At 40.4% G+C, this 26,315-nt stretch overlaps 3 protein-coding genes across 4 annotated transcripts in view; 1 reads left to right on the forward strand and 2 right to left on the reverse strand.

The window, feature by feature from the left end:
* Ccdc7 (coiled-coil domain containing 7) overlaps positions 1–22,882 on the reverse strand; it is a 210,830-nt gene extending 187,948 nt beyond the window's left edge. The window contains exons 1-3 of the mRNA XM_026778625.1: positions 22,847–22,882; positions 14,889–15,015; positions 14,631–14,691 (exon numbers count right to left, since the gene is read on the reverse strand). The gene's annotated coding sequence lies outside the window, so the exon portion shown is untranslated. The remainder of the gene's footprint in view (positions 1–14,630; positions 14,692–14,888; positions 15,016–22,846) is intronic.
* On the reverse strand, positions 11,240–23,186 carry Znf33b (zinc finger protein 33B). Of its 2 annotated transcripts, XM_026778287.1 has the most exons (5): positions 23,088–23,186; positions 22,847–22,909; positions 14,889–15,015; positions 14,631–14,691; positions 11,240–13,523 (listed from the first exon to the last, which is right to left on the reverse strand). In XM_026778287.1, the coding sequence occupies exons 2-5, from the start codon at positions 22,907–22,909 to the stop codon at positions 12,290–12,292; spliced, it is 1,485 nt and encodes a 494-aa protein (XP_026634088.1). In that variant the 5' UTR covers positions 23,088–23,186; the 3' UTR covers positions 11,240–12,289. The 2 variants fall into 2 exon arrangements, with proteins under 2 accessions (XP_026634088.1, XP_026634084.1); XM_026778283.1 differs by lacking the exon at positions 23,088–23,186 and having other exon boundaries at positions 22,847–23,084.
* A 391-nt stretch (positions 23,187–23,577) lies between these two features.
* The window catches only part of Ccny (cyclin Y), a 90,103-nt gene continuing 87,365 nt past the window's right edge, over positions 23,578–26,315 (forward strand). The window contains exon 1 of the mRNA XM_005345931.3: positions 23,578–23,994. Within this exon, the coding sequence (XP_005345988.1) occupies positions 23,841–23,994 (154 nt within the window). The 5' untranslated portion in view covers positions 23,578–23,840. The remainder of the gene's footprint in view (positions 23,995–26,315) is intronic.

The raw sequence follows: 26,315 nt of genomic DNA on the forward strand, positions 1-26,315 counted from the left end.
GAACAGAGCCAGGATTCCTTTGGAATATGCGGTCTGAGGTACCAGCAGGGTCACTGGCTTGGATGATGTGCTGATAAATATCTGTTGTTGCATAAATAAGCAGATATTTATGTCTGCTAAAGTATGTTAGATAGAGAAATACTCAGCTTATTGAAGCTTTTTCCCTGTGTAGAAAGTTTTTACTCTCCAGGAACCTTTGGAAGATCCGCAGATGAGTACTGATTGGCAGTCACAAATGTAGCTCTATAGCAGGTTTATCTATTGCTATACAGCTTAGCATATCTGATGATAAACATCACTTGCAAAGCATACTATGAAACACATGAGTTTCTGGGTTTAAAGTCTGGTGGTGAGGGACAGTTAACTTGGCTTTTCTGTGCCTCATTCTGTGGGTGTTAATACGAGAAAGGATGAAAGGAGTTGAATCTGTGTTAGAACAATGTCTAGCAACTGTATAGCAGGTTCTGAGAAAGTGAACTCCGGGCATCATTAAGGAAGCCTTTGCCTTGTTAGAACTTCAGCTGTATTTCCTAAAAGAATTTTTTTTTCACAAAAACTTGATTTTGTTGAAAATGACATTAATAAAACATGCTGGCATATTTCCCTCTACTAAATAATGAAAATAGCATAGTTTTTCCTTCTATTTTGACTTAGAGAAATTTGTTAGACTCTGGTGGGTATGATGGTCATATCTTATATCTAAGCTTTCAGAAGGCTGAAACAGGAGAATTTCTATGAGTTTGATGCTAGCCTCGGCTACATACCAAGTCCAAAGCTAGCATTGGGTAAAGAGATAACCTAATCTCAAAAGACTAAACCAAGTTTTAAAATTGTCAGCGATGTTATTGGCAATAGTATTTGTTCTGACAGCAGATCTTCACCTCTTGCTCTGCCTCCAAATCCAGTCCTGGAGCAAAGTAACAATGGCACCGTTGTGCAAATCCTAATTGGTTTCAATAATAAAAACCCTGAGTCGGATATGGGGAAAATGTGAAAAGATCAGAGAAGCAGAAATACCAGCTACGACTTCTTACCTCTACCTCAGACCAAAACAATAATTAAGTCTCTACAAATACTCAGACTAAATTCCATGAACTCCTGTATCTCCTTCATGATATTTCTCTCTCTGCCTTTCTAACTCCACCTACCTAATATTGGGATTGAAGGTGGTAGCTAACACCGCATGGCTCTTTCCTTTTTAGACTTGATCAATTGTGTGCAACCCAGAGTGGCCTGAAACTAATAGAGGTATGTTTCCCTCTATCCCCCAAGTGCTTGGATTAAAGGTGTGTGCTGGCCACACTATCCCTCTATGGCTAACTATTTTTGCCATATCACATTTCGCCTTTCTTGTCTAAAATAAAAAGACTATAACTAAAACAAGGAAAATATATACAATAAGTATAATAAATATATACAATTAATGCAGGTAATACCTACATCAACAATGGCTAGTCCATTAGCATTTAACAAATTCAAAGAAAATATTTCATTACCTAACAAATTTTAGCAAGTCCAAAGTTTTTATTTAGCAAGTCCTAATGCAGTTTTGATTCTAACTTGCATTACCATCCAAAACTGTCTTTTGATGTCTCTCAACCCTGTCTTTACACCTCTTTAGTGAGTTTCTTTTCTGAGTCTGGTACACAAGGAAAACTGGAACTATAACCATCTAGTCTTCAACTCCCTCAGCAACCCAAGAAGGAAACAATATTAACTGTGTAAGCAGGAATTGCAAGCAAGTGTCTTTCAAAAAATGTGAGAAATAACGAGACAGGATTTACTGGTCCTACTGGAGTTAGCACCAAACCCTGTGTCATGGCTACCCTGACCAGGCATTCTCACCCTCTCATATTATTAACCCAATTAAAAGAACCAGGTAGTACTAGGTGGTGGTGGTATATGCATTTAATTATACCACTTGGCAGACAGATGCTGCTATATCTCTGTAAATTCAAGGCCAGCCTGGTCCACAGACCTACCTCTATGAAAGCCAAGACTACACAAAGAAATCCTGTCTTGAAATCTCACCAAAAAAGATCCAAGTGAGCAGGGCGGTGGTGGCACACGCCTTTAATCCCAGCACTCGGGAGGCAGAGGCAGGCGGATCTCTGGGAGTTCGAGTCCAGCCTGGTCTACAAGAGCTAGTTCCAGGACAGGCTCCAAAACCACAGAGAAACCCTGTCTCGAAAAACCAAAAAAAAAAAAAAAAAGAAAAAAAAAAAGAAAAAAAAAGATCCAAGTGAGTTGTCTCTATTATCCATACCTAATATTTGGGTATACTGGAGACAAACTGGGCAAATCTCTCTGATGTTCTACAAAAACCCAGGCTGTATTGTGAGTTCTAGGCCAGTGAGAGTTCCATAGTGAAAATATTTTATTAAAAAAGAAAACAATAAAAATGAAAATGAACAAAGTATTAATTAAAATTGTTTCTATTACTAATCACTTTTATTTAGCTTTTTTCCTAACCATTAGCAATAACTACTTATAACCAATAACCCTAAAAAATGACAAATAACCATAACCCACGGAAATTCTAGAAGCCATCCACGCCACCTCTTGAGTATTATGGCGTTATCTTATATATTTACTTCTTGATGTGTGGTGGTGATGGCATCTTCAGGGGATCCTGAAAAGAAAATGTTGGTTAATTGTCAAGTCCTGGAGAGGCAACTTGTTGCCCAGTCTCTGCATAATGAGAAAGTGCAAGCTTCTCTCAAGTCATGACCACAGTAGTCAGTGAGGCTGGGTCATTTCAGCTAGCCATCTTGAAATTGTTCTGAGCAGTTTGTAGTCCAAAGGTGACCTTTAGCCGGTGTTTCTCAGCTTAGGGGTATTATCATAGTCCTGGAGGAATCTTCCTTGTGCGGCCACATCATCATTTTGGAGACGTCAAAGTTATTTATTAGGCATAGCCACGGTTGACTGCAGAAAACGAATGGAGGCTCAAACTCGAAATCATGTCCAGGAAGCAAGAGGAAGCCTTTCCTAGAATTAGTTAGTACTCCATATGACCATTAATAGTGGTGTTTGGTTGTATAAAGAACAAGTAGGACATTTCCTTATAATTTACTTGGTTTGTTGCCACATGATATAAAAGACTTTTTTAAACCTTTCCCATTGAAATATTTTCAAGACAGTCTGTGGGCTCCATCACATTTCCTATAATATCTAATAAATTTCACCATTACCTTTTGTTACAGGACCTGGAAGACCCAAATGGGATGACTCTTACTCCTTATTACTTCTTGTAACTGAATAAATGATAGATAATGCAAAATCTGTATCATTTGGCATTAATTTAGCAGTTTTAATATGTAAAACAACTTCCTATTTATTGTAAATCAGTAACTATATTGAGAGGTTCTTTCTATAAAATCCATTAATATCCTCGTACTAGCATATAATTCTGACTTTTGGACAGAATTGTAATGTAGTAGGGAGCGGGACCTCCTGTTTGTCCTGCCTGGCTAGGTTACACCCAAAATAATCACACAGAAATTGTATTAATTAAATTACTGCCTAGCCCATTAGCTCTAGCCTCTTATTGGCTAACTCTCACATCTTGATTAACTCATTTCTATTAAATCTGTGTATCACCACGTGACTGTGGCTTACTGGCAAGATTCTAACCTACGTCCATATCAGGCCGGAGATTCATGGCATCTGCATGACTCTGCTCTTCTTCCCAGCATTCAGTTCTGTCTTTCCCGCATACCTAAGTTTCTGCCCTAACAAAAGGCCAAGGCAGTCTCTTTATTCAACCAATAAAAGCAACACATCCTACACAATGTAAGGTGTTTGAACCACCTTACTTAAACTTTCTGATTTATACCTTGTCTTTCCTGATTTATTTACACCAGTATAGTCTTTTCCCACAATCAAATTAGCAGAAAAGTTATAATGTCCTGGTGTCTAGTGCTTCTCTAGTTGTCAACCAAAGAGAGAGAAATTAATGTCTCTTAAAATTTCCTTATTCCTGCCAGGAATGCAGATACCAGATGGAGTTGGTAGTCTTGTGTATGTGTTACTTTTATTGGTTAACAAAGAAGCTGCTTTCAACAAATGGCTTAACAGAATACAGCCAGACTAGAAGAGATATATAGAGGGAGTAGGAAGAGTCAATGAGAAGCCATGGAGGTGCCAGAGGAGGAAGATGAGAGTTGCCAGCCAGAACCTTGCTGGTAGGCCATGAACCTCATAGTAAAATATAATATCATAGATACAAGAGCTAGCTAGCAGTACGCTTAAGTTATTGGTCAAGCAGTCATTTAAATAATACAATTTCTGTTTGATTATTTCTGGAGTCTGGCCAGCCAGGAAATGAACAGCACCCTCAGACTACAACCAGGGATTGATGGGGTAAAGACTTAGGAGCTTTAAGTTTCGAAGTCAGGCTATGCCTACATATGTGAAAGGAAGTATCCTGAGTATATATAGATTGGAGGGGAAAGGTATCATTTTTGAGAAGACATGGTATTCCTGAAGCTGTGTTCTGATGGGGAATATGTCTGCCATAGGATGTGCCTATCCCATTCTCCAACTCCAAACAGCTGCATTTTGTTGCACTCTGTTAAGTGAGCTTCGCAGCAGAGATGTCCATTGTTGCTCTGCTCCACTCCCCTAGTGTTTCAAGGGAGAGGGCTGCTTGTTTGTCCAGGCTGCCCAGCTCGCTTAGGCCCGAAATAACCACACAGATATTTTATTAATTAAATCACTGCTTGGCCCATTATCTCTAGCCTCTTATTGGTTAACTCTCATATCTTGATTTAACCCTTTTCTATTAATCTGTATATCACCATGTGGCAGTGACTTACCGGGAAAGATTTTAACCAGCATCTGTCTCAGGTGGAGAATCCATGGCATCTCTCTGACTCTGCTTTCTTCTTCCCAGCATTCAGTTCTGTCTTCTCTACCTATCTACATTCTGCCCTACCAGGAGCCCAAAGCAGTTTCTTTATTAAACAATGAAAGCAACACAAAGACAGAAGGACCTCCTACATCACACTAGGGATTTTCCCAGCAGTGATGTCCATTTCATCTCAGCTTTGGACCAAATTGTTACTTCTCTGTTTTCACTCTACTAATGGGGAACACCTATAGAAATGTAGCCATCTGTTCTGGGTCAAGCAAAATGTCGGTACTTCTGCTCTACTCCCCTGATGGAGTTTCTGAGCAGAGGTGTCCCTTTATCTGTGCTGTGTTCTACTAGTATGTTTCCAAGCAGAGATACTTCTCTGTTCCAGCAAAAGAAAATCTTCATCCAAAACTCATCCAAAAGATTTATTTGGGAGGAAGAAATCCAGGAGATTACCTGTGTCTCCCAGAGTGGAAAAGGGTGGTAGTCAACTGAACAGGCACAAGTTTTATATGGGGTTTTTTAGGGTTGGAGTTTTTTCAAGGATATTTTTATGGTTGGAATTGCTCAGAAATTCATTGGTTTTCCTGCTTGGAAATTGGTTGAGTTCACACTCAGTTGGTCAGAGATAGAGAGCATTTCTTTAACTCTGATTCCATGGCCAAAGTGTGGGTTTTTCACTGATTTTGGTTTTAGCATTGCCATCTGCTTCTTTAACTGACCCTTTCATGTAAAACATAGGGCTTCATAAATTAATTTTTTTCTGAGTTTCTGGGGTAAACTATAAAGTTTAAACAGATTTTTGCCACTGTCAATTTCTTTCAAATTCTTTTCAATTATTTTTTTTCAAAATAATATTGTGTAACTGAATGCAAGTGTGTGGTATAAAGATCTTACCAAATACTTTAAAATTATAAGATGTCAGTAATGGCTGGGCAGAAGTAGCACATGCCTTTATCCCAGCACTCAGGAAGAAGAGCTAGGTGAGTCCCTGTGAATTTGAGGCTAGCTTGGTCTACAAGAGTTAGTTCCAGGACAGCTAGGATTGTTAAACAGGGAAACCCTGTCTCGAAAAAGCAAAAGCAAACAAAACCAAACCAAGAAAAAGATCTCAGTATTTTTAATACGTATTCAAAGACAACTGTCATATGCAGTCTTTCAAATATTTATTGCACACAAAAAGTTTTACTCTTGTGTAAAGTGCATAACTTTACCACAATGGCTATATTTTTAGGTTTTCTCTGCAGTATTTCTTTTTGTGATGATTTCAAATTTACTGATAAATGTAAAGGGTTTGCCACACCGATTACATTCATAGGGTTTCTCTCCAGTATGTGTTGTGTTCTTCCTATATTTGAAGATGACTCTTATGTACAAAGGCTTTAACCCATTGATTACATTTAAAGGTTTTTCTTTCTGCTATGTGTTTTGGGGGGGGGTATTTTTCCCCATGACATTTATTGAGCTCTACATTTTTCTCTGCTCCCCTCCCTGCCTCTCCTCCCTCCCCCCTTCAACCTTCCTCCAAGGTCCCCATGCTCCCAATTTACTCAGGAGATCTTGTCTTTTTATACTTTCTACTTCCCATGTAGATCAGATCTATGTAAGTCTTTCTGTGTCTGGGTTACCTCACTCAAAATAATGTTTTCTAATTCCATCCATTTTCCTGCAAAATTCAAGCTGTCATTATTTTTTCTGCTGTGTAGTACTCCATTGTGTAAATGTACCACATTTTTTTATTCATTCTTCAATCGAGGGGCATTTAGGTTATTTCCAGGTTCTGGCTCTGACAAAGCTGCTATGAACATAGTTGAGCACATGTCCTTGTGGCACAATTGAGCATCCTTTAGATATATACCCAAAAGTGGTATTACTGGGTCTTGAAGAAGGTTGTTTCCTAATTTTCTGAGAAATCACCACACTGACGTCCAAACAGGTTGTACCAGCTTGCATTCCCACCAGCAATGCAGAAGTGTTCCCTTTCCCCTACAACCTCTCCAGCATAAGATGTCATTAGTGTTTTTGATATTGGCCATTCTTACAGGAGTAAGATGGATTCTCAGAGTTGTTTTGATTTGCATTTCTCTGATGACTAAGGATGTTGAACATTTCCTTAAGTGTCTTTCAGCCATTTTAGATTCCTCTGTTGAGAGTTCTCTGTTTAGCTCTGTATTCCATTTTTTTTTATTGGATTATGTGATCTTTTGATGGCCAATTTCTTTTCTTTGTATATTTTGGAGATCAGACCCCTGTCTGATGCGGGGATAGTGAAGATCTTTTCCCATTCTGTAGGCTGTCATTTTGTCTTGTTGACCACGTCGTTTGTTTTACAGAACCTTTCAGTTTCAGGAGGTCCCATTTATTAATTGTTTCTCTCAGTGTCTGTGCTGCTGGTGTTATATTTAGGAAGTGGTTCCCTCTGCCATTGCATTCAAGTGCCCTTCCCAATTTCTCTTCTATAAGGTTCAGAGTGGCTAGCTTTGAGGTCTTTGATCCATTTGGAATTGAGTTTTGTGCATGGTGACAGACATAGGTCTATTTTCATTCTTCTATATGTTGATATCCAGTTATGCTAGCACTACTTGTTAAATATGCTTTCTTTTTCCCATATATTTTTTTGCCTCTTTATCAAAGATCAGGTGTTCAAAGATGTATGGATTTATATCCAGGTCTTCTGTTCAGTTCCATTGGTCCGCCTGTCTGTTCTTATGCCAATACCGGGCTGTTTTCAGGACTGTAGCTCTGTAGTAGAGTTTGAAGTCAGGGATTGTGATGCCTTCAGAAATTCTTTTATTGTACAGGATTGTTTTGGCTATCCTGGCTTTTTTTGCTTTTCCATATGAAGTTGAGTACCGTTCTTTCTTGGTCTTTGAAGAATTTTGCTGGGATTTTGATGGGCATTGCGTTGAATCTCTAGATTGCTTTTGGTAAGATTGCCATTTTTATTATGTTAATTCTGCCTTCCCAAGAGCATGGGAGATCCTTCCCCTTTCTGGTGTCTTCTTCAACTTCTTTCTTCAAGTTGTTGTCTTGTTCTTGTCATACAAGTCTTCCACTTGTTTGGTTAGAGATACTCCGAGATATTTTTTGCTATTTTTGCCTATTGGGAGCATGTTGATTCTCTGATTTCTTCCCCAGCCCTTTTATCATCTGTGTACAGGAGGACTACTGTTTTTTTTGAGTTAATCTTATATCCTCCTACATTGCTGAAAGTGTTTATGAGTTGTAGAAGTTCCTGGGTAGAATTTTTGGGATCACTTATGTAAACTATCATATCATCACCAAACAGTGAGAGTTTGACTTCTTCTTTTCCAATTTGTATCCTCTTGATCTCACTTTGGTGTCTTATTGCTCTAACCTGAACCTCAAGAACTATATTGAATAGATTTGGAGAGAGTGGACAACCTTATCTTGTTCCTGATTTCAGTGGAATCACTCGGAGTTTCTTTCCATTTAGTTTGACGTTAGCTATTGGCTTGCTGTGTATTGCCTTTATTATGTTTAGGTATGTCCTTGTATCCCTGCTCTCTCCAAGACCTTATCATGGAGTGATGTTGCATTTTTTTCAAAAGCTTTTTTGGCATCTAATGAGATGATCATGAGGTTTTTATTTTTCAGCGTATTTATATGGTGGATTACGTTGACAGATTTTTGTATGTTGAACCATCTCTGAATCTGTGGGATGAAGCCGACTTGATCATAATGGATGATGGTTCTGATGTGTTCTTGGATTTGGTTTGCCAGTATTTTATTTAGTATTTTTGCATCAATGCTCATGAGTGAGATTGGTCTGTAATTCTCTTTCTTAGTAATGTCTTTCTGTGGTTTGGTTATCAGGGAAATTGTAGCCTCATAAAAAGAGTTTGGCAATGTTCCCTCTCTTTCTATTGTGTGGAATAATTTGAGGATTATTGGTATTAGATCTTCTTTGAAAGTCTTGTAGAATTCTAAGCTGAAACCATCTGATCCTGGGCTTTTATTAGTTGGGAGACATTTGATGACTATTTCTATTTCTTCAGCAGTTATAGGTCTGTTTAATTTTCTTATATGGTCTTGATTTAATTTTGGTAAGTGATATTTATCCAGAAAGTTGTCCATTTCCTTTAAGTTTTCCAATTTTGTGGAGTACAGGTTTTCAAAATATGACCTAATGATTCTCTGTATTTCCTCCTTGTCTGTTGTTATGTCCCACCCTTCATTTCTGATTTTGTTAATTTTGATATTCTCTCTCTGCCTTTTGGTTAGTTTGGATAAAGGTTTGTCTATTTTGTTGATTTTTCTCAAAGAACCAATTCTTTGTCTCATTCTTTGTATTGTTTTGTTTCTATTTTGTTGATTTCAGCTCTCAATTTGATTATTTCCTGCTGTCTAGTTCTCTTAGGTGAGTTTGCTTCTTTTTGTTCTAAACTTTTCAAATGTTCTGTTAATTCACTAGTGTGGGATTTTTCCAGCTTCTTTATGTAGGCGTTTAGTGCTATGAACTTGCCTCCTAAAAATGCTTTCATTGTGTCCCATACATTTGGGTATGTTGTGTGGTCATTTTCATAGAAATTTTGGAATTGTTTAATTTCCTCCTTTATTTCTTCCTTGACCCATAGATGATTCAGGTGAGCATTGTTTAATTTCCATATGTTTGTCGGTTTTCTGGAATCAGTATTGTTGTGTATTTCTACTATTAAACCATGGTGATCTGATAAGGTACATTGGGTTATTTCACTTTTTTTTGTATTTGTTGAGGTTTGTTTTGTTACTGCGTATATGGGCAATTTTTGAGAAGGTTCTATGAGGTGCTGAGAAGAAGGTATATAACCTTTTCTGTTTGGATGGAATATTCTATAGATGTCTGTTAAGTCCATTTGAGTCATAACAACTGTTAGTTCTCTTATTTCTCTGTTCATTTTTTGTCTGATTGACCTGTCCAATGGTGAGAGGGGAGTGTTGATGTCTCCCACTATTAGTGTGTGGGGTTTAATATATGATTTAAGCTTTAGAAGTGTTTCTTTGACATATGAGAGTACCCTTGTATTTGGGGGCATAGATGTTCAGTATTGAAATTTCCTCTTGATGGATTTTTCCTGTGACTAATATAAAATGACTTTCTTTGTCTCTTTTGACAGATTTTAGCTTGAAGTCTACTTTGTTAGATATTAGGATAGCTACACCCGCTTGTTTCTTAGGTCCATTTGATTGGTATATTTTTCCCAACCCTTTATTCTGAGATGATGTCTGTCTTTGAAGGTGAGATGCATTTCTTGAATGCAGAAGGATGAGTTCTGTTTTTGTAACAAATCTGTTAGTCTGTTCCTTTTTATATGTGAGTTGAGTCCATTTACATTAAGGGATATTAATGACCAGTGGTTGCTATCTCCTGTTAATTTAGTTTTTATAGTTGGTGATATTAATTTGTCCATTTTTTTCTTCTTTGGGATTTGCCGTTATGAGATCATCAGTTGTCAGGGTTTTTGTTGGTGTAGCCATCTTCCTTGGGTTGGAGTTTTCCTTCTAGTATTTTGTGTAGGGCTGGGTTTGTGGCTAGGTATTGGTGAAATCTAGATTTGTCATGGACTATCTTGTTTTTTCCTTCTATAGTGATGAACAGTTTTGCTGGGTATAGTAGTCTGGGCTGGCATGTAGTGGTCTCTTAATGTCTGCATTATGCTTGACCATAACCTTCTGGCTTTCATTGTCTCCAATGAGAAGTCATGTATAATTCTGATAGGTCTATCTTTATATGTTACTTGGCCTTTTACCTTTGCAGCTCTTAATATTCTTTCTTTACTCTGTATGTTTAGTGTTTTGATCATTATGTGGCAAGAGAACTTTTTTTGGGCTACAGTCTATTTTGTGTTATGTAAGCTTCTTGTATCTTCATAGGCATATCTTTCTTTAGGTAGGGAAAGTTTTCTTCTATGATTTTGTTAAATAAATTTTCTGTGCCTTTGAGTTGAACTTCTCCTTCTTGTATACCTATTATTCTAAGATTTGGCCCTTTCATGGTGTCCCATATTTCCTGGATATTTTGGGTTAAGCTTTTGTTAGATTTAATGTTTTCTTTAACTGATGAGTCTATTTCCTCTATTGTATCTTCAGTGTTGGAGATTCTCTCTTCCATTTCTTGTATTCTGCTGTTCATGGTTTTGTTTGTGGTTCCTGATCTTTTTCTCATGATTTCTGTTTTTATAATACCTTCAGCTTGTGGTTTTTTTTATTGTTTCTATTTCAGTTTTCAACTTCTGGAAAGTTTCTTTTATATGTTTAATTTCTTTTTCTTGGTTTTCGTTAAGTGATTTGCTGATATCTTCCAATTTTTTGTTTGTCTTTTCCTCCATTTCTTTAAGAGATTTCTCATTTCTTCTTTAAGAGTTTCAAATATTCTCTTGAAGTTATTTCTTAGGTCATTTTCTTCTGGTTCATCCATATTTGCTTGCTCAGGTTTTGCTGTTGTGAGGTCTTTAGGTTTTACTGCTATTGTTTTGCTTGTTGTGCTGTAGCATGTGATCTTACCTTTTCTACTCATCTTTTCCTTTAATTGGTGTGGCTGGAGCTGCCTGATATTCTGTTGAATAATCTTCTAGGTGCCAGTGAATCCAAAGCTCAGATGGTTGTTCCTCATGGTACAGTCAGGGTCACAGTTTTAGTTATCGCATTGGTTACTCCTGTTCTTGGAGATAGCTCAGCGGTCCTGTGCTTTGCTCCGCTCCCTTAGAGTTTGCCATCTCAGGCCTACTTTGGCCTAGGTTGCTGGCTTTGACGTGTTTCTTTAAATTCTGGTCTGGATCCCCTCCTGCAGAAGTCCCTGGCTTGGAGTTGGACCTGTTCTGGTGGAGCTCATTGATTCTGGATTTGGTCGCTTGCTCAGTTCTGATCTGCCAGTGTTCTACGACTGGGTTGGCTCCCAGGACTGGATTTCCTCCTGGCTTCTGCTACTGGTGGAGCTTGTTTTCTCAGGCCCTCTCTGTCCTAGGTGTCTCATTCAGTTGCACTACTGTGGAATTTGTGGCCCAAGATGGAGTTCCTTGCCTCAGGGCAACTTTGGTCTAGGTTGTCTGCTTTGACCTGTATCTGTAAATCCTGGTCTGGCTTCTCTCCTGCAGAAGTCCCTGGTTTGGAGTTGGACCTGGAAAGGTTTCTGGTTCTGGCCTACTGCTTCAGAGGTCCCAGGCTCGAGTGTGCCCAAACCTGCAGAGGACCTGCTTACTTCCTCAGAGGTCCCAGACTCACACTCGGACCTGCAGAGGTTCCAGGTTTCTAACTATTTCCTTTGATGTCCCAGACCAATGCCCTAACGCATAAAGGTCCTGGCTCAGGCATACTCTCCGTGAGGTCACAGACTCATGCCTGGTCCTGCCGAGATTTCTGATTTCTGCCTATACCCTTGGAGGATCCATCTTCACTTACACCCAGACTGGCAGAGGTCCTGGCTCAGGCCTAGTTCCTAAAAGGTCCTAGACTCACACCCCCAGTATGTGTTCTTTCATGGCGCTGGAGATGACTCTGTTGTGCAAAGGCTTTACCACACTGATTGCATACAAAGGGTTTCTCTCCAGTATGTGTTCTTTTATGAATTTTAAAATAATTGTGATAGGCAAAGGCTTTCCCACATAGATTACATTCATAAGGTTTCTCTCCAGTATGTATTCCTTTAAAATGCACTTGAAGACTGGAATGGCATGTAAAGGCTTTACCACATTGATTACATTCATAAGGTTTTTCTCCAGTATGTGTTCTTTTATGTATTTGAAGACCACTGCATCGTGTAAAGGATTTACCACATTGATTACATTCATAGGGTTTCTCTCCAGTATGTGTTCTTTTGTGTATTTGAAAATTTCTGTAATGTGCAAAGGCTTTACCACATTGATTGCACTCATATGGTTTCTCTCCAGTATGTGATTTTTTATGCCCTTGAAGATGACCACGTTGTGTAAAGGCTTTACCACACTGATTACATTCATAAGGTTTCTCTCCAGTATGTGTTCTTTTATGTATTTGAAGAGAACTGTGATGTGCAAAGGTTTTACCACATTGATCACATTCATAGGTTTTGTCTCCCATATGAGTTCTTTTCTGTATTTGAAGACAACCATGTCGTGCAAAGGCTTTACCACATGGATTACATTCATATTGTTTCTCTACAGTATGTGTCACTTTAAGATGCATCTGAAGACTGGCATGATGTGCAAAGGCTTTACCACACAGATCACATTCATAAGGTTTCTCTCCAGTATGTATTCTTTTATGTATTTGAAGATAACTGCATTGTGCAAAGGCTTTGCCACACTGATTACATTCATAAGGTTTCTCTCCAGTATGTGTTCTTTTATGCATTTGAAGAGAACTGCATTGTGTAAAAGCTTTACCACAGTGATTACATTCATAGGGCTTTTCTCCAGTATGTGTTCTTTTATGTGTTTGAAGATTACCATGTACTGCAAAGGCTTTACCACATTGATTACATTCATAAGGTTTTTCTCCAGTATGTATTCTTTTATGTCTTTGAAGATGATTGTGTTGTGTAAAGGCTTTACCACATTGATTGCATTCATAGGGTTTCTCTCCAGTATGTGTTCTTCTATGCATTTGAAGATTACGGTGATGTGCAAAGCCTTTACCACATTGATTACATTCATAGGGTTTCTCTCCAGTATGACTTCTTTTGTGGCTGCAAAGATAATTGGCACATGTAAAAGCTTTACCACATTCAATACACTGTTGAATCTTTATATGTGTATGAACTAATTTCATGATTTAGTTCAATTGTGAAAAGAATTAAGTTCTTATGGTTTTATTACTGTGTTTGTATTCATGTTGCTCCCCTTTTTAGGAGTTGTTTTGCATTGCTGAAGAGACATCTGATAGTAGGAACCTCTATTACTTGGATCACATTTACAGAATCTTTTTTCTTTCTTTCTTTCTTTCTTTCTTTCTTTTTTTTTTTGGTTTTTCGAGGCAGGATTTCTCTGTAGCTTTGGAGCCTGTCCTGGAACTAGCTCTTGTAGACCAGGCTGGCCTCGAACTCCCAGAGATCCGCCTGCCTCTGCCTCCCAAGTGCTGGGATTAAAGGTGTGTGCCACCACCGCCCAGCCCAGAATCTTTTTTCTATATGAGGTTTTTTACATATTTGAAGAGACCTGGAAAAATTCAGGCATTCATATGTGGTATGTTATTTCTACTAATATCCCTATGGTAATGTGACTTGTATATAGAATAATATATGATGTACCAAGTAATGAATGAATAACAAATAGAAGATTTACACATTGAATAGCATAGTTTTAATTTCTATTCCTCATAGACATGTAGTATAGGTATTAAGTTCTCAGCAATGACTGCCCCTTGACTCTTGACTCTAACTGACCCATAACTAAATTTAGTACAGTCACAGCAAGCATATGGGTAACACTAGCTTAACTATGCACCATTTGCTTATTAGAAAGTTTTGGAGATGTGCTTATCACATCTTCAACATATATACCTTTCTAAATATGGGTGGTAAGAAACTTAATAGATTGGCAGTTCTATAGCATAGCTCTCATGGAGCTAGGATTCAAAGGGTGAAATCTGTTAAGGCATTTTCTTTCTTGTCTTGTGAGTGCCTTGCAAATGAAATTCACCTATCTATAACTAAGGAGTATGGTTTTGTGATAATTTAATAATCATCAATGCACATGAACTTGTGCTTTTTTATACTTGCTTTTGTTTAAGACATCTATAAGGCATTACAATTTCTTCAGAGGCACATTTGTGCCAGGTTGCACATGATAATTACCTTCCATGAATTCTGGAACTTTGACAACGTTCTTCAATATTATGGTCTTCCCAACTGTATCCTAAAAAATAGTACCAGAAAATATATGGTATATTATTGAAAACTGTACACAATTCAAATTACTACCTTCAGTAAACCTTAGAAACATGCCCGATTTACTTACCTCACTCTTCTTTCCCAATCAGATTGTAGAAGAGCTCAAAAAATGAGGAAAAGCTGTCCCCTTATTTAAAACCTTGAAGGAAGATTTAGTCTTACCTATAGTAATGAGGTTCCTGTAGGTCTCCAGCATCACCTCTTTGTAGAGATTCCTTTGTGAAGGATCCAGCAACTTCCACTCTTCCCAAGTGAAGTCAACATGCACATCATCATAGGTCACTGCATTCTGAAATGTCCATACATGTGTACAACAGGGGGCATGATACTAACAACATGTTAAATGTAGACTTCTCTGACTGTATAGTCATAAGACTCTGGTGGTACCCACACTTATTCCATGACACAGACATTATAATATGATACCAAATATTTTTGGAAGGAAACAGAATAGGAGGTTCAACTCTGTCATAACTGTACCCTGTAAATGGAATATCACATTGCAAGAGAAATCCCTATTAAAAACATAGAGAGAAAAGTAAACAGATTGACAGTGCACATTTGAGAAATTGTATAAAACTTGCAAACTACCAAAACCACAAATGAGATGGCTAGCTTAGCTGTTTGTATAGGCTCACACGTTTAACCCCTGCACTCAGAAGTCAGAGGCATGGATATCTGCCTCACAGTTAAATTTCAGCTTAGGCTATGCAGTCAGTTCATGTACAGCCAGAAATACATACTAAGATCCTGTCTCTCATGAAAAAGTCAGTCAAAGAAACAAAAGATAGAAAAAAACTCAGACGTTTTTACTGATGTTTCTACAAAGAGTTCTGTATTTATTTTCCAGAAACCTGAAATGCCCCAATTTAAAGTGTAATATCAATAAGAATTTACTAAATGGCACTGTGAGTTTAAATAGTTACGAAGGGACAGGTGAATCATGAGTAATTTAAATGTTGATCATAAATGGTCAACATAGGGAAGAAGAAATGGATCAGTAGTAGAGAGCTCTTGGTGACCTTGAGGTGGCCTCAATGGACAGCACTTATTTAGAGGATCACAACTATCTATTATTTCAAGTTCAGAGTTTCTGAGACCATCTTTTGGCCACGGAGGAGGTACCCACATGGTGCATATCCATACATAGAGGTAAAATATTTATATTCATTAGCCATTTCAAAACATATACATCAGGGAGGAAGAAGGTGATACGCTTGCAGTCCAATGACTCAGAAGGCTGAGGCAATATTAATGTCATGAATACACACCATCTTGGGAAACAAAATGATACCTTCTGCCAAATTTGAAAATTCAAGATATGAGCAATGTTCAGAGGAACATGATTGACGTGGACAGATACCTACATTCAAGCTCCAACATACAATGAAATAAAAAGAATAAGGCCAGGAATACAGGCCCACTTTTAATCTCAGCAATTTGAAAGCCAGAGTCAAGGGGATCTCTGAGTTACAGGCAAATCTCTTGTACAGAGTTGCTTTCAGGACAGCCAGCGCTACACAGACAAAAGGGTGGCAAACCAGCCCAGCAATGAATAGCATTTGCTTCTACTGTATCTTTTGTATGATTTATAGGAACTAAACTGAATCAATGAGTCACACCATGCTGACTGGTGGTAGCAGAAAGTTAAAAGCATTCTAATAAAGTATTTCTGAAAAACGATCCACATCTCCTCTTTCTACAACTTTGTAAACTTTTAATAACATAACACAAACCTCAAAGTGGAATGCAAAATTCAGAACCTCTAAAAACCAGACCTTCTTTTTCAAATCCATTTTCCCACCATGCACCACAACAATGCCTGTATGGGCATACTGGACAGTGGATATTATAAGCATCATATCCTCCAGGTCAAGGTTGCAGAGCCTTCCCTTCCCCAGGAAATCCCACCCAGGTCATCACAAGGACTAACAAAATCACAGTCTGGCTCATGGTCCATTCAAGTCCCAGCAGAAATGCAGCACAACTGACCTGCTCTGAGCAACCCATACTCACCATGGCATGGCTTTGGTCTTCCTTACAACTCCCTACAGCTGAAGCAAAGAATTCTGAAAAGAACCTGCAAGCTAGTACATCTGTTCCTATGGCTTGCCAGAGTCCCTATTATTTAGGGCCCCCAGCTGAGCCTGATAATATAATAAGCAGTTGCATGAAGGAAAAACGAACTTCATTTCATTCTATTTCAGCTGGACCTCAGCATATAATAAACAGTAGAGATCAAGTGACTCAGGCAGCATAGGCCTTGCCAGCTCTGCCCTTCCAACCCAGCAGTCAGGGTCATAGTCTGGAAAGTTGGAATTTTAGTATACATTCTTCTATGCTCCTAGAGCACTTCCTGTTCCTTGTCCAGGGCACAGGGTCCTTTGTGCACACATTCCCTTACAGACTCAATGTCCAGTGCAGCCAACCCTTCGCTTCTTAGTTTTGAAGTCCAGCAGCCAAACAGGTCATATTTAATCAGTGAGTGTTGTTAAAGCAAAAAAGAGGCCACGGGTTAGAAAACAATGAGAAGCCATGGTAGGACTTGGAGGCAAGAAAGAGACTCCGCATATGATGTAGATTTCATGTCAAATAATTATTTTGAAAAGTTGGAACAGGCTTTAGGGCCATAAGCTCCAGAGACTAGGGATTTGAATGAGAGCACACCAAGGACTACTGTCACCTTTCTGTCAACCTGTACATCTTGAACCTCAAAAATAACACTCCTGTAAGGCAGGCCCACAACTTTTTATAAAGATCTTCTATTTTTGTTGAACTAATGTAACTCCAGTAATTTGGTTACATGGTAAGGTCAGTCCTTTATCCAGATTCTTGATTTCCCAGGTCTGTGGAGCTGAAGAAATGGCCACTCAGGACATTTCTGGAGCATCTAAAATCGATTACCTGACTCCACATTGCTAACATCAGCTACGGCCAAAGGATCAAAGCTCTCGTCCTCTTTCCTGCCATTCCCTCTCTGTGCAGTGCCTACATCAGATTCAAAGTTGGTGAGTGAACACAATTCTTTCACAGGTCATTCTTCATTTGTAACTCCCCAGGAACAGTCAGAGAGATTGGAGGACAGTCATTCACTGTTCTCTTTAGACCAGTCAAGGCTCAGCCTGTGAGGAGTTGTTGGACTGTCTTCCTAGCACTGGGCAGCAGAGGCAGGATTAGGTGAGCAATGCAATTCTCAACTTCATAGCTCCAGGCAAGATGGGCTACAGAAGATATTGTTCTACACACATGAAAATAGTGCTTGAGAAAAAAGGAATGAAATTATTAATAATCAAGAAACATTGGAGAACAGAAACAAATAGAGATGAGAGCACTAATGAACATAAAGAAAATATTAAAACATGATAACAATAAGTGACTTTTTTTTTCATTTTTTTTTTCGAGACAGGGTTTCTCTGTAGCTTTTTTGGTTCATGTCCTGGAACTAGCTCTTGTAGACCAGGCTGGCCTCGAACTCACAGAGATCCACCTGCCTCTGTCTCCCAAGTGCTGGGATTAAAGGCGTGCGCCACTACCGCCCAGCAATAAGTGACTTTTTAAAAAGATAAAAATAATGTACTTTTAAGATTTAAAAAATTAACTATATTGACTTTGAAAAAGAGTAGGTTCTTCTCCAGTAGAGGGAAGGCCATTGATAAGAGATTGATTGATTTTGAATATATGTACATGTTGGCAGCTAATATCTCTAACTTGACTCACAGAGTAACAACAATTTCCTGATTCGCAAACATCTAATTTGATGTAAATGTGTGAAGGAGGACTGGTCAGTAAAGTTTCCTAATTGCAAATTCAGTTATTCATGCCTTCAAGATAACTTTCTCACATTGTACACCCACCAATCCGGTCTGACTTGAACCACCTGACATGAATTAATACATGCTGGGAAATTACAACTGAACTCCTCCTTCCACAGTGAGGTCCTTTTTTCATAATGGTGACTCCAGCAGCAGGATTGCCTACCCTGCTTCACTTCTGTGATGTACACCATAAACTATTCCTGCTATTCTGGTCTGGAGGCAGAAGCCATGTTCCACATGCAAATCCTTTTCCTGTAACTGCAATGGACAGCCAACCACAAGACTCAATGAATAATTTTAAATCTCTGAGGTGATACAGTCATTCAATTTACAAATGTTGCAGGTGTAATATAGAGAACAACAAGGTCATGCCCTGAAGTACAATAATCTCAAATCAAGGCCACCTGAGTCAAAAGAAAAGAGCTTGTCTCAGAAACATCTTCCTAAGAGGCTGGAAATGCAGATGCTCTAGAATTACAATGTCTTCCCAGGGAGAAATCACTACCAACATTTAGGAGATTAATAATAATAATAAAAAACTCTTTATGAGAGCATTCATCTCTCTCTCTCTGTTTAATCCTCAAAGAGTAGGCAGCCTAGAAAGATTTTGCATTTTGCATATACTATCACCTTTAAGTTTCTTTTAGGGTCATGCACTTTGAACAATTTAAATATGGACAGGAGACTGCAAGTCTAGACACTTAGGCAGATGGGAGACTTACACTGATGGGGAAAGCCTTGTTAACCAATAATCTTTAAGAGGTGGAACCTAGTTTAGGCCTGGCTTTCTGAGACTGGGAGATAAAAACCTGTGGACCACCCAGGTGCGCTCTCTGTGTAGCTTCCAACACAGTTGTGCAGAGCCTGGATCTTCCATTCCTGTGGCCTGAGTTTTCCCCTAATAATAAATAAAATATATCTGTCTAACTTTAAGCTACCGTGGTTATTTCCATATCTACATAACTTCTACAGGCGGTGCCCAACGTGCTGGATATAAAAATCCCGGTCCTGATGTGTGGGCGCGGGCGGCCCAGTCCCGCTGGAAGGGCATTCTTGCAGGCTGCGGTGTGTGAATGATGGTGTAAGAGCAGTGGCCACTAGTCCCGCAGTCGCACACCACGGAAATTCAGCCAGGACACAGGCTTTCCCAGGACCCCTGAGTGCCCGCAGCAAACACAGCTTTTTCTGCACTTCCAGAGGCCAAGGGAAAAAAAGGCCGAGGAGCTAGCGCCCAGAGCTGCCCTCCGCGCATGCGACCGCTCTGCGTCCCCTTCCTGGTCCTAGAGCAGCTGTGGCCCGGGCCTGCCAGTGAGCAGATCAGGTTCGGCTTTAGGTGGGCTCAGCAGTCGAGATGCCCTGGAGACCCAGCCTTCGCTGGTCTGAGCCAGCTGTTCGCTGTTTCAAACAACTTGTCTGCTTTTGCTATTCTATTGCTTGTGTGGTAGCTGACCAGTCAGGGACCTCCGCGAAGCACACAGTCTGTGATTCGCACTAAGTAATTGTTTTTAATTTGAGCATATTTCAGAATTTAGCGCCAGATTCAGATTCAAGCCAGCCACACAACTGCAAGTGTGCAGCGACACCTACTGGCAGGTAATGGTTATTGCACCTAATCCAGCTAACTAAACCACAGGTAAGATTTAATACTCAAAATATAAATCATAAATTTATAATTTAAAAGGGCAAAATTACGAATAATTCAACCATACAGGGTTTCAATAGACTTTTCACTTATACCATGCATGAGGTTTTGCAAGACTTACATGATTTCCCTCCTACACCACTGTATCTGAGTCTGGGGATTAGGTTTGTCCTCCATATTCTTTCCTTAAAAATATAGTTTGACAATAGCGCCAAGAATGAGGCACTTTTAGAAATGGTAAAGTCCTTACAGACTGATACCACTCTTCTGAAAGAGAAAATCACTACTATGGAGAAGGATAATGTTGAGACATTGTCTGAGAGAATTCGTACTCTTGAATGTATTAATTGGACTCTCTCAAAGGATTATGATTGACTGATAGAACGTCTCTCCAGGAAGGTAATATGCATTCTATAAAACTTATGTCCAAGGATGAGACATTATTTCTACTGGACAGATTTCACACCTTGGAATCTTCAATGAGGGCATTAGAACAGAACACTGGATGGAAGATCCAAACTTTTAAAAAGGCAGTGATGAATAGATTTGAAAAGATTGAGGAATTATCAAATTTGATGACCAGGGACAAAAGGTACAAAGGCAAAATTTAGCCTCATCAGTGTGTAAAAACCTCCAGGATACCTTACCCAGAGTTCTGCCTGCCTTTCCGATAATAGCATCAGAAAGAGCATCTGGCACAAAATGCCCCAAGTTAGTGAAAGAATATACAAGAGAAGCCATACATATGACTGATCTAAAGGAAATTAAACAAGCAATTGTAGCTTACGGACTACATTCGTCTTTTGTTAGAGAAATGGTCAAAATGTGGGCTTCCAGTAGCAAAGCAAGGCCACAAGTTCTGGACTCAGTTATCTTAGCAGTCCTAGACAGTGGACCGCAGTTGCTCTGGCGGTGCTGTTTTAGGGAAAAGGCAAAAATTTTAGAGCAACAACAATAAAAAAAGAAAAGAAAAAGGACTTGAGATTTCCCTGAATCAAATTCTGGGCGAGGGACTTTACTCTGATCGTCAGGATCAAGCTCTTTATGATAAACACACCTTGTCCCTATGTAGCACAGGAGCTTTTTAATGCTTGGGACAGGATTCAGGAACTAGGAAAGAGTTTAATCATACCTTAGGGTTAAACAGGGCCAGAGAGAACCTTTTAGTGAATTTTTACAAAGATTAACTAAGGCTGTGCATATAGGGGTAACTGCACCAGAAGCTAGACATACAATAATTGAATCTTTGGCATATGAGAATGCCAACTTAGAATGAAAAAGGATCCTTGGGCCTTTAAAGATCAGATCAGTACCATGGTCTTGCATACAATAAATGTCAAGACACTTGACTATCATTTGGTAGGCATGGGTAATTTCAATGACCTGAAATCCCAATGTTCTCCTGCACTCCAAAGTTCTTCTAATGATTCATGTGCAGACTATGCTGTTTCCTGGGTGCTTTTCTACTTCTCTTGTGACCTTCACACGTAAGATCAATATGACTATGAACGTTATGATTAAATCGGTATTCACTATGTCTGAGTGGATATGCCATGCACACACTCTCACACAGCTCCCCACATTACAAAGAACATTATTTTAGAACATAAGATGTAATTTTCAGCCTCCTTACACACTAGCCCAGAAAGTCTCAATGCATACCCTTGCTGACTTGCACGTATGTCCCAACATTCCCGTTGTTAGAAGCAGGTCCGGGAGTCACAAGAAAATGGGGCAATACAAAAGTTTTAACTTCTGCAAAATGGTTTATAGTGGTAAGTGAAGTGGATGTGCTAGTAGGTTTTCATTCCTAACACAAAGGGGTCTCGGGTCCTACTTTGAGAAGTCAGAGCCTGGTTTCCCATGCGTATAAGACTGGCTAACTTAAAGCAGTGCAGTTGATAAGCAACGTGAAGCTTTGGGGAACAGTATACAACCTGGAGCACATACTTTCAAAAAAAAAAAATGCTAACAGGGAGAGGGATTTTTGCCAGATGGCATCCTCACAAATCTCTTTAAAGATGGAACTCCTTTTGTCTCATTTAACCCTTTGAAAGAAAAGATAGTACAATCCATTTACATTTCACACGGGGGAAGTCAGTACAGCCTTAATAAAGAACATTATTTTGTCTTGGTGCTATCTACCCACCCTCCCTAGGGCTGCAATTCTCTAGAACTTTCCTTTAATATTTCCTCTCTCATCTGATCAACACCACCACTCTGCAGCCATTCATTCATTTCCCAAGACATTTTGCCACTCATTCCAACAAATGACATTATTATTACAGCTCAGAGCATGGAGCCTCCCCACGCCTTATAGAGTAGCAATGTATGAACACTCCCATGCGGTGGATGAACTGCACAGGCTTAAAAAAGAGTAGGTGTGAACAATATAAAGCCTTTAAGAAGACGGGTATAAATTGCTAACGCTAGGTGAGCATCAGTTTCCTCGTTTCTCCTGTTAGTACCTGGATGACCATGCATATTCCTCCTTCCGTTGACTCCTTCACTAAGATCTTGAACTCCTGATTATTCAGTCTTCTCTGCCCTGCTGCGATTATAGGCATGAGTCACACGCCTGGTTTATGTGGGGTAGGGGACGTTAAAAGAGCCCCAGCTCCCCTTCACTATTTGGAAAGGATTGAGAATGTTGTTCTCCTTACCTTAAATTCTTTCCAACATTTATCTTGGTTCACGGCGCCAACCCAAGCACAAAATCCATGCATCTGAAACATAAAACAAGTGTAATCCAAAACGCGGAACACTGCAGCTAATTCGTCCCGATTCGTCAGCCTCTGTTCCCAGGCTTATTCTCAAGTGCTCCTCGAGCCTGACAGAACAGGGTGCGCTCCCAACTCAAGCCGGAGCTGATTCCAGTATCAGCGACACTCTGAAATCACCAACCTTCCTCAGAAGAGAGGCTGTGCTAAGGCTCCGTGCGGTGGGCGCCCCCTCGTGGCGCCACTAACTACCTCCTGCCGGGACGACTTGGAAGGGGAGGAGCGGAAAGCAGCGCTGCGGTGCCCGCCAGTGCTCTTCTTCCGGCGACGAAAATCTGCTTCCAGAGCAGAGGGGAGAGGCGGGGCCGAGGTCAGGGGGCGGGGCCCATCAGAGAGGTGTAGCGGGAGCAAGCCGGCGTGGGGCGGGGCCTGACGGACGCGGGCGGGCGTGGGCGGGGCTTACCGGACGCGGGCGGGCGTGGGGCGGGGCCGCACGAACGTCTGCTTGCGCGCCGCCTTTCGCCTCTGGCCGCTGGGGGCGCTCCCGCTCCTGCCGCCCTCCTCGGCTATTCCGCGCGTGCTCGCGTGTCCTCGGCGTGAACCGGAACCGCTTGACGGAGTCGCGGCTGCGAGCCGGGCGCCGAACGAGAGCGCTGTGAGAGGCTGCCTGCGCGGCGCTGCCCGCCATGGCAGCGGCGGGCTGAGCTCTGCCCTGGGCCGCAGTCGCGGACTCAGGCTTCTCCGCCGCGAACCAGGGGCTGAGGCCGTAGCAGCGGTAGCCGCCCGCTTGTCGCCGCCGCCCATGGCGAGGCCCCGCCGCCGCCGTCGCTGCTGACCCGGGGCCGGCGCGGCTTCCGTCCTCCGCGGGGCGCGGGCGGCCTGCCTTTGCGCCCGCGACCGCGCCCGCGCCCCGGGGCTACCAGCCGGGCGCTCGACGATGGGGAACACAACCTCGTGCTGCGTGTCGTCCAGCCCCAAGCTCAGGAGGAATGCACACTCGCGGCTGGAGTCCTACCGGCCCGACACGGACCTCAGCCGTGAGGACACGGGCTGCAACCTGCAGCACATCAGCGACCGGGAAAACATCGACGGTGAGCGGCGCCGCCTCTCCCTCCCCTCCCAAGCGCGGCTTGGAGTCTTGCGGATCCGCTGCCCGGGGCTACTAAGCCCACAGGGAGCGTGGAAACTTTGCTAGCCAAAGGTCTCCAGGCGTGTGGCATGCGTGTACAGGGGCGCGTCTGTATGCATGTGCGTGTGCTGCCTGCCAGGAGGTGACAGGGGAGGCCTCAGGCCGGGTGCTTTTGGAATGTTGCCAGAGTCGTTACGTTTGGGGTGACGGTGATATTTGTCCTTTCCGAGAGGAAGGGAATTGTCACACTGGTGACAGTTTTACCTGGAAGTCTTTACCTGGAGTTGGCCTGCGTTCTATTCCACCCCTGTACCCTCGAAAACTAATCCAGGCCCAAGGGAGTATACTTGTGACTGTAGATACACAAATGTATACATATGTATGGTAAGTGTACATACAGTCCCCCTCCCATAAATACCGTAGGGATATGGTTGCAGGGCTGAGGTAAAAGGTTCACCTCAAAATGTTTTTTTTTTTTTAAATTATTACCAGGTAGCTGTGGGTTAAGTGATCTAGTTTTTGCATGGGCTAGAATTACAGTCATATGAATTTCAGATTCATCTGGGTGATTTGGATTGTGTATTTTGAAAAAGTATGTATATTTGAAAAAAGTTAAAGGAGTCATTACTACACCTAGTAATGTTTTATCTTAACTGATTTTGCAGTAGCCTTCTGAGTACTGTGTTTCCATCATCAAGCTCTAAGTAATTTGTGCTTGGGGCATAAAATACAGTTTATGTGATTCCCAACTCAAAAGATTAGAATTTGGAAATATATCATTGTACCTTTTTTTAAAACCAAAATCCTCACAGCGCTTATCTAGTTAAGCTCACCTGAAATCTTTCTTACGAGAATGAATTAACAACTGGTATTGATTTATTCTTGTCCTCTTTGAAGAGTGGAGTGTGTCTTGTAATGTGAAAAGCTACATTTAAATGCTAAAGAAAAGAATTTTGCTATTTTGTGTTAGGATGGCAGCTTTATTAAATGAGTATCATAAGGATACTCATACAGTTTAGAATAAATTCTGGTACTACATGATTTTTCTAGTGTTATTTAAGATTTAGTTTTATGTGTATGTGTGTGTCCTCATTTGAGATCAGAGGAAGATGTCGTATCTCCTTGATGTGGAGTTACAGGTGGTTGTGAACTTAGGTGCTGGGAACCTATCTCAGATTTTCTGGATGAACAAGAAGCAGTCTTAATCAGAGACATCTCTGTGTGTGTCCATTAGCTTGATCTTCTCTTTAGATGACTAACATTTACACATATTAAGACATGTGGAAGAATATAAAGTTAGAACTCCTAAACACCACAGTAAAACTGTATTTTAAAGGAAGGAGTGAAGAAATGGATGAGTTCATTGTAGAAGGCTGATGCCAGTCCTGTACATGATTGACAAGTAAAAACACATGGAAGACTTTAATAACTAAGTCTACAGGATTCCATTAGGCCCTTTTCATGCAAGTATGTACTGTACTTTGAGTTATCCTCCATCCTTCACTGCCCTCACATTTCTCATACCTCCCCTTATTCCCAAACAGCTTTGCTTCTGCTTTCATACCATTGCACAGAAAGCATTTTATATATCCATTAAATCTGGGACCCATAAGGGAGAGAAATCATGCAGTATTTGCCCTTCTGAGACTGACTTAATTTGCTTTATATAATTATCTCCAGTTGTACCCATTTTACTTAGAATGACATAATTTCATCTTCATGGCAGAATGAATTCATTGTATATAAGCCATATTTTCTTTTTCCATTTCTCAGTTGATGGACAGTGGTGCAGTAAACATTGATATGCAAGTATTTCTGTGTTTTTTGTTGTTGCTATTGTTTTTAACTTTTAGACAATTACCCAGGAGTGGTATAGCTGAGTCACGAGGAATATTTTAGCTTGCTAACACGTTCTGGACTCGTTTCCAGTCTCAGCAGGACTGTGTAAGGGTGTCCCTTTTGTCTTCATTCTCATCAGCAGTTGTTACTTTTTGTTTTAAAATACCATTCTAAAAGAAGTGAGATAAAAATCTCACTGTAGTGTTTAACTTGTGTTTCTTTATGGCTAGTGATGTTAGATATTTTATATCATTTAAATGTTCACTTATTCATTTAATTACCTATGAGGCAAGATCTCTCTATGTGGAACTTGGTGTGTATATCAGACTGGACTTGGTTGGTCTTACAGAGATCCACCTGCTTCTGCTCCAAATGTTGGAATTAAAGATGTGCTCTGTCATTCTGGGGTCCATACATTTGTTGCCAGTCTGTGATTAGGTAGTT

Source organism: Microtus ochrogaster, chromosome 4 (assembly GCF_000317375.1).
Source record: "Microtus ochrogaster isolate Prairie Vole_2 chromosome 4, MicOch1.0, whole genome shotgun sequence".
NCBI classification, from domain to species: Eukaryota; Metazoa; Chordata; class Mammalia; order Rodentia; family Cricetidae; genus Microtus; species Microtus ochrogaster.

What these genes read in the sequence shown, in the direction of transcription:
- Znf33b (XM_026778283.1), bottom strand. Translation starts at nt 22,918, where the DNA reads ATGTTTCAGATGCATGGATTTTGTGCTTGGGTTGGCGCCGTGAACCAA. An exon ending in CAGGAACCTCATTACTATAG is followed by an intron (nt 14,692 to 14,888) that starts GTAAGACTAAAT and finishes ACTATTTTTTAG; the next exon opens with GATACAGTTGGGAAGACCAT. An exon ending in AGTTCCAGAATTCATGGAAG is followed by an intron (nt 13,524 to 14,630) that starts GTAATTATCATG and finishes TTATCTTTGCAG; the next exon opens with CCACAAAAGAAGTCATACTG.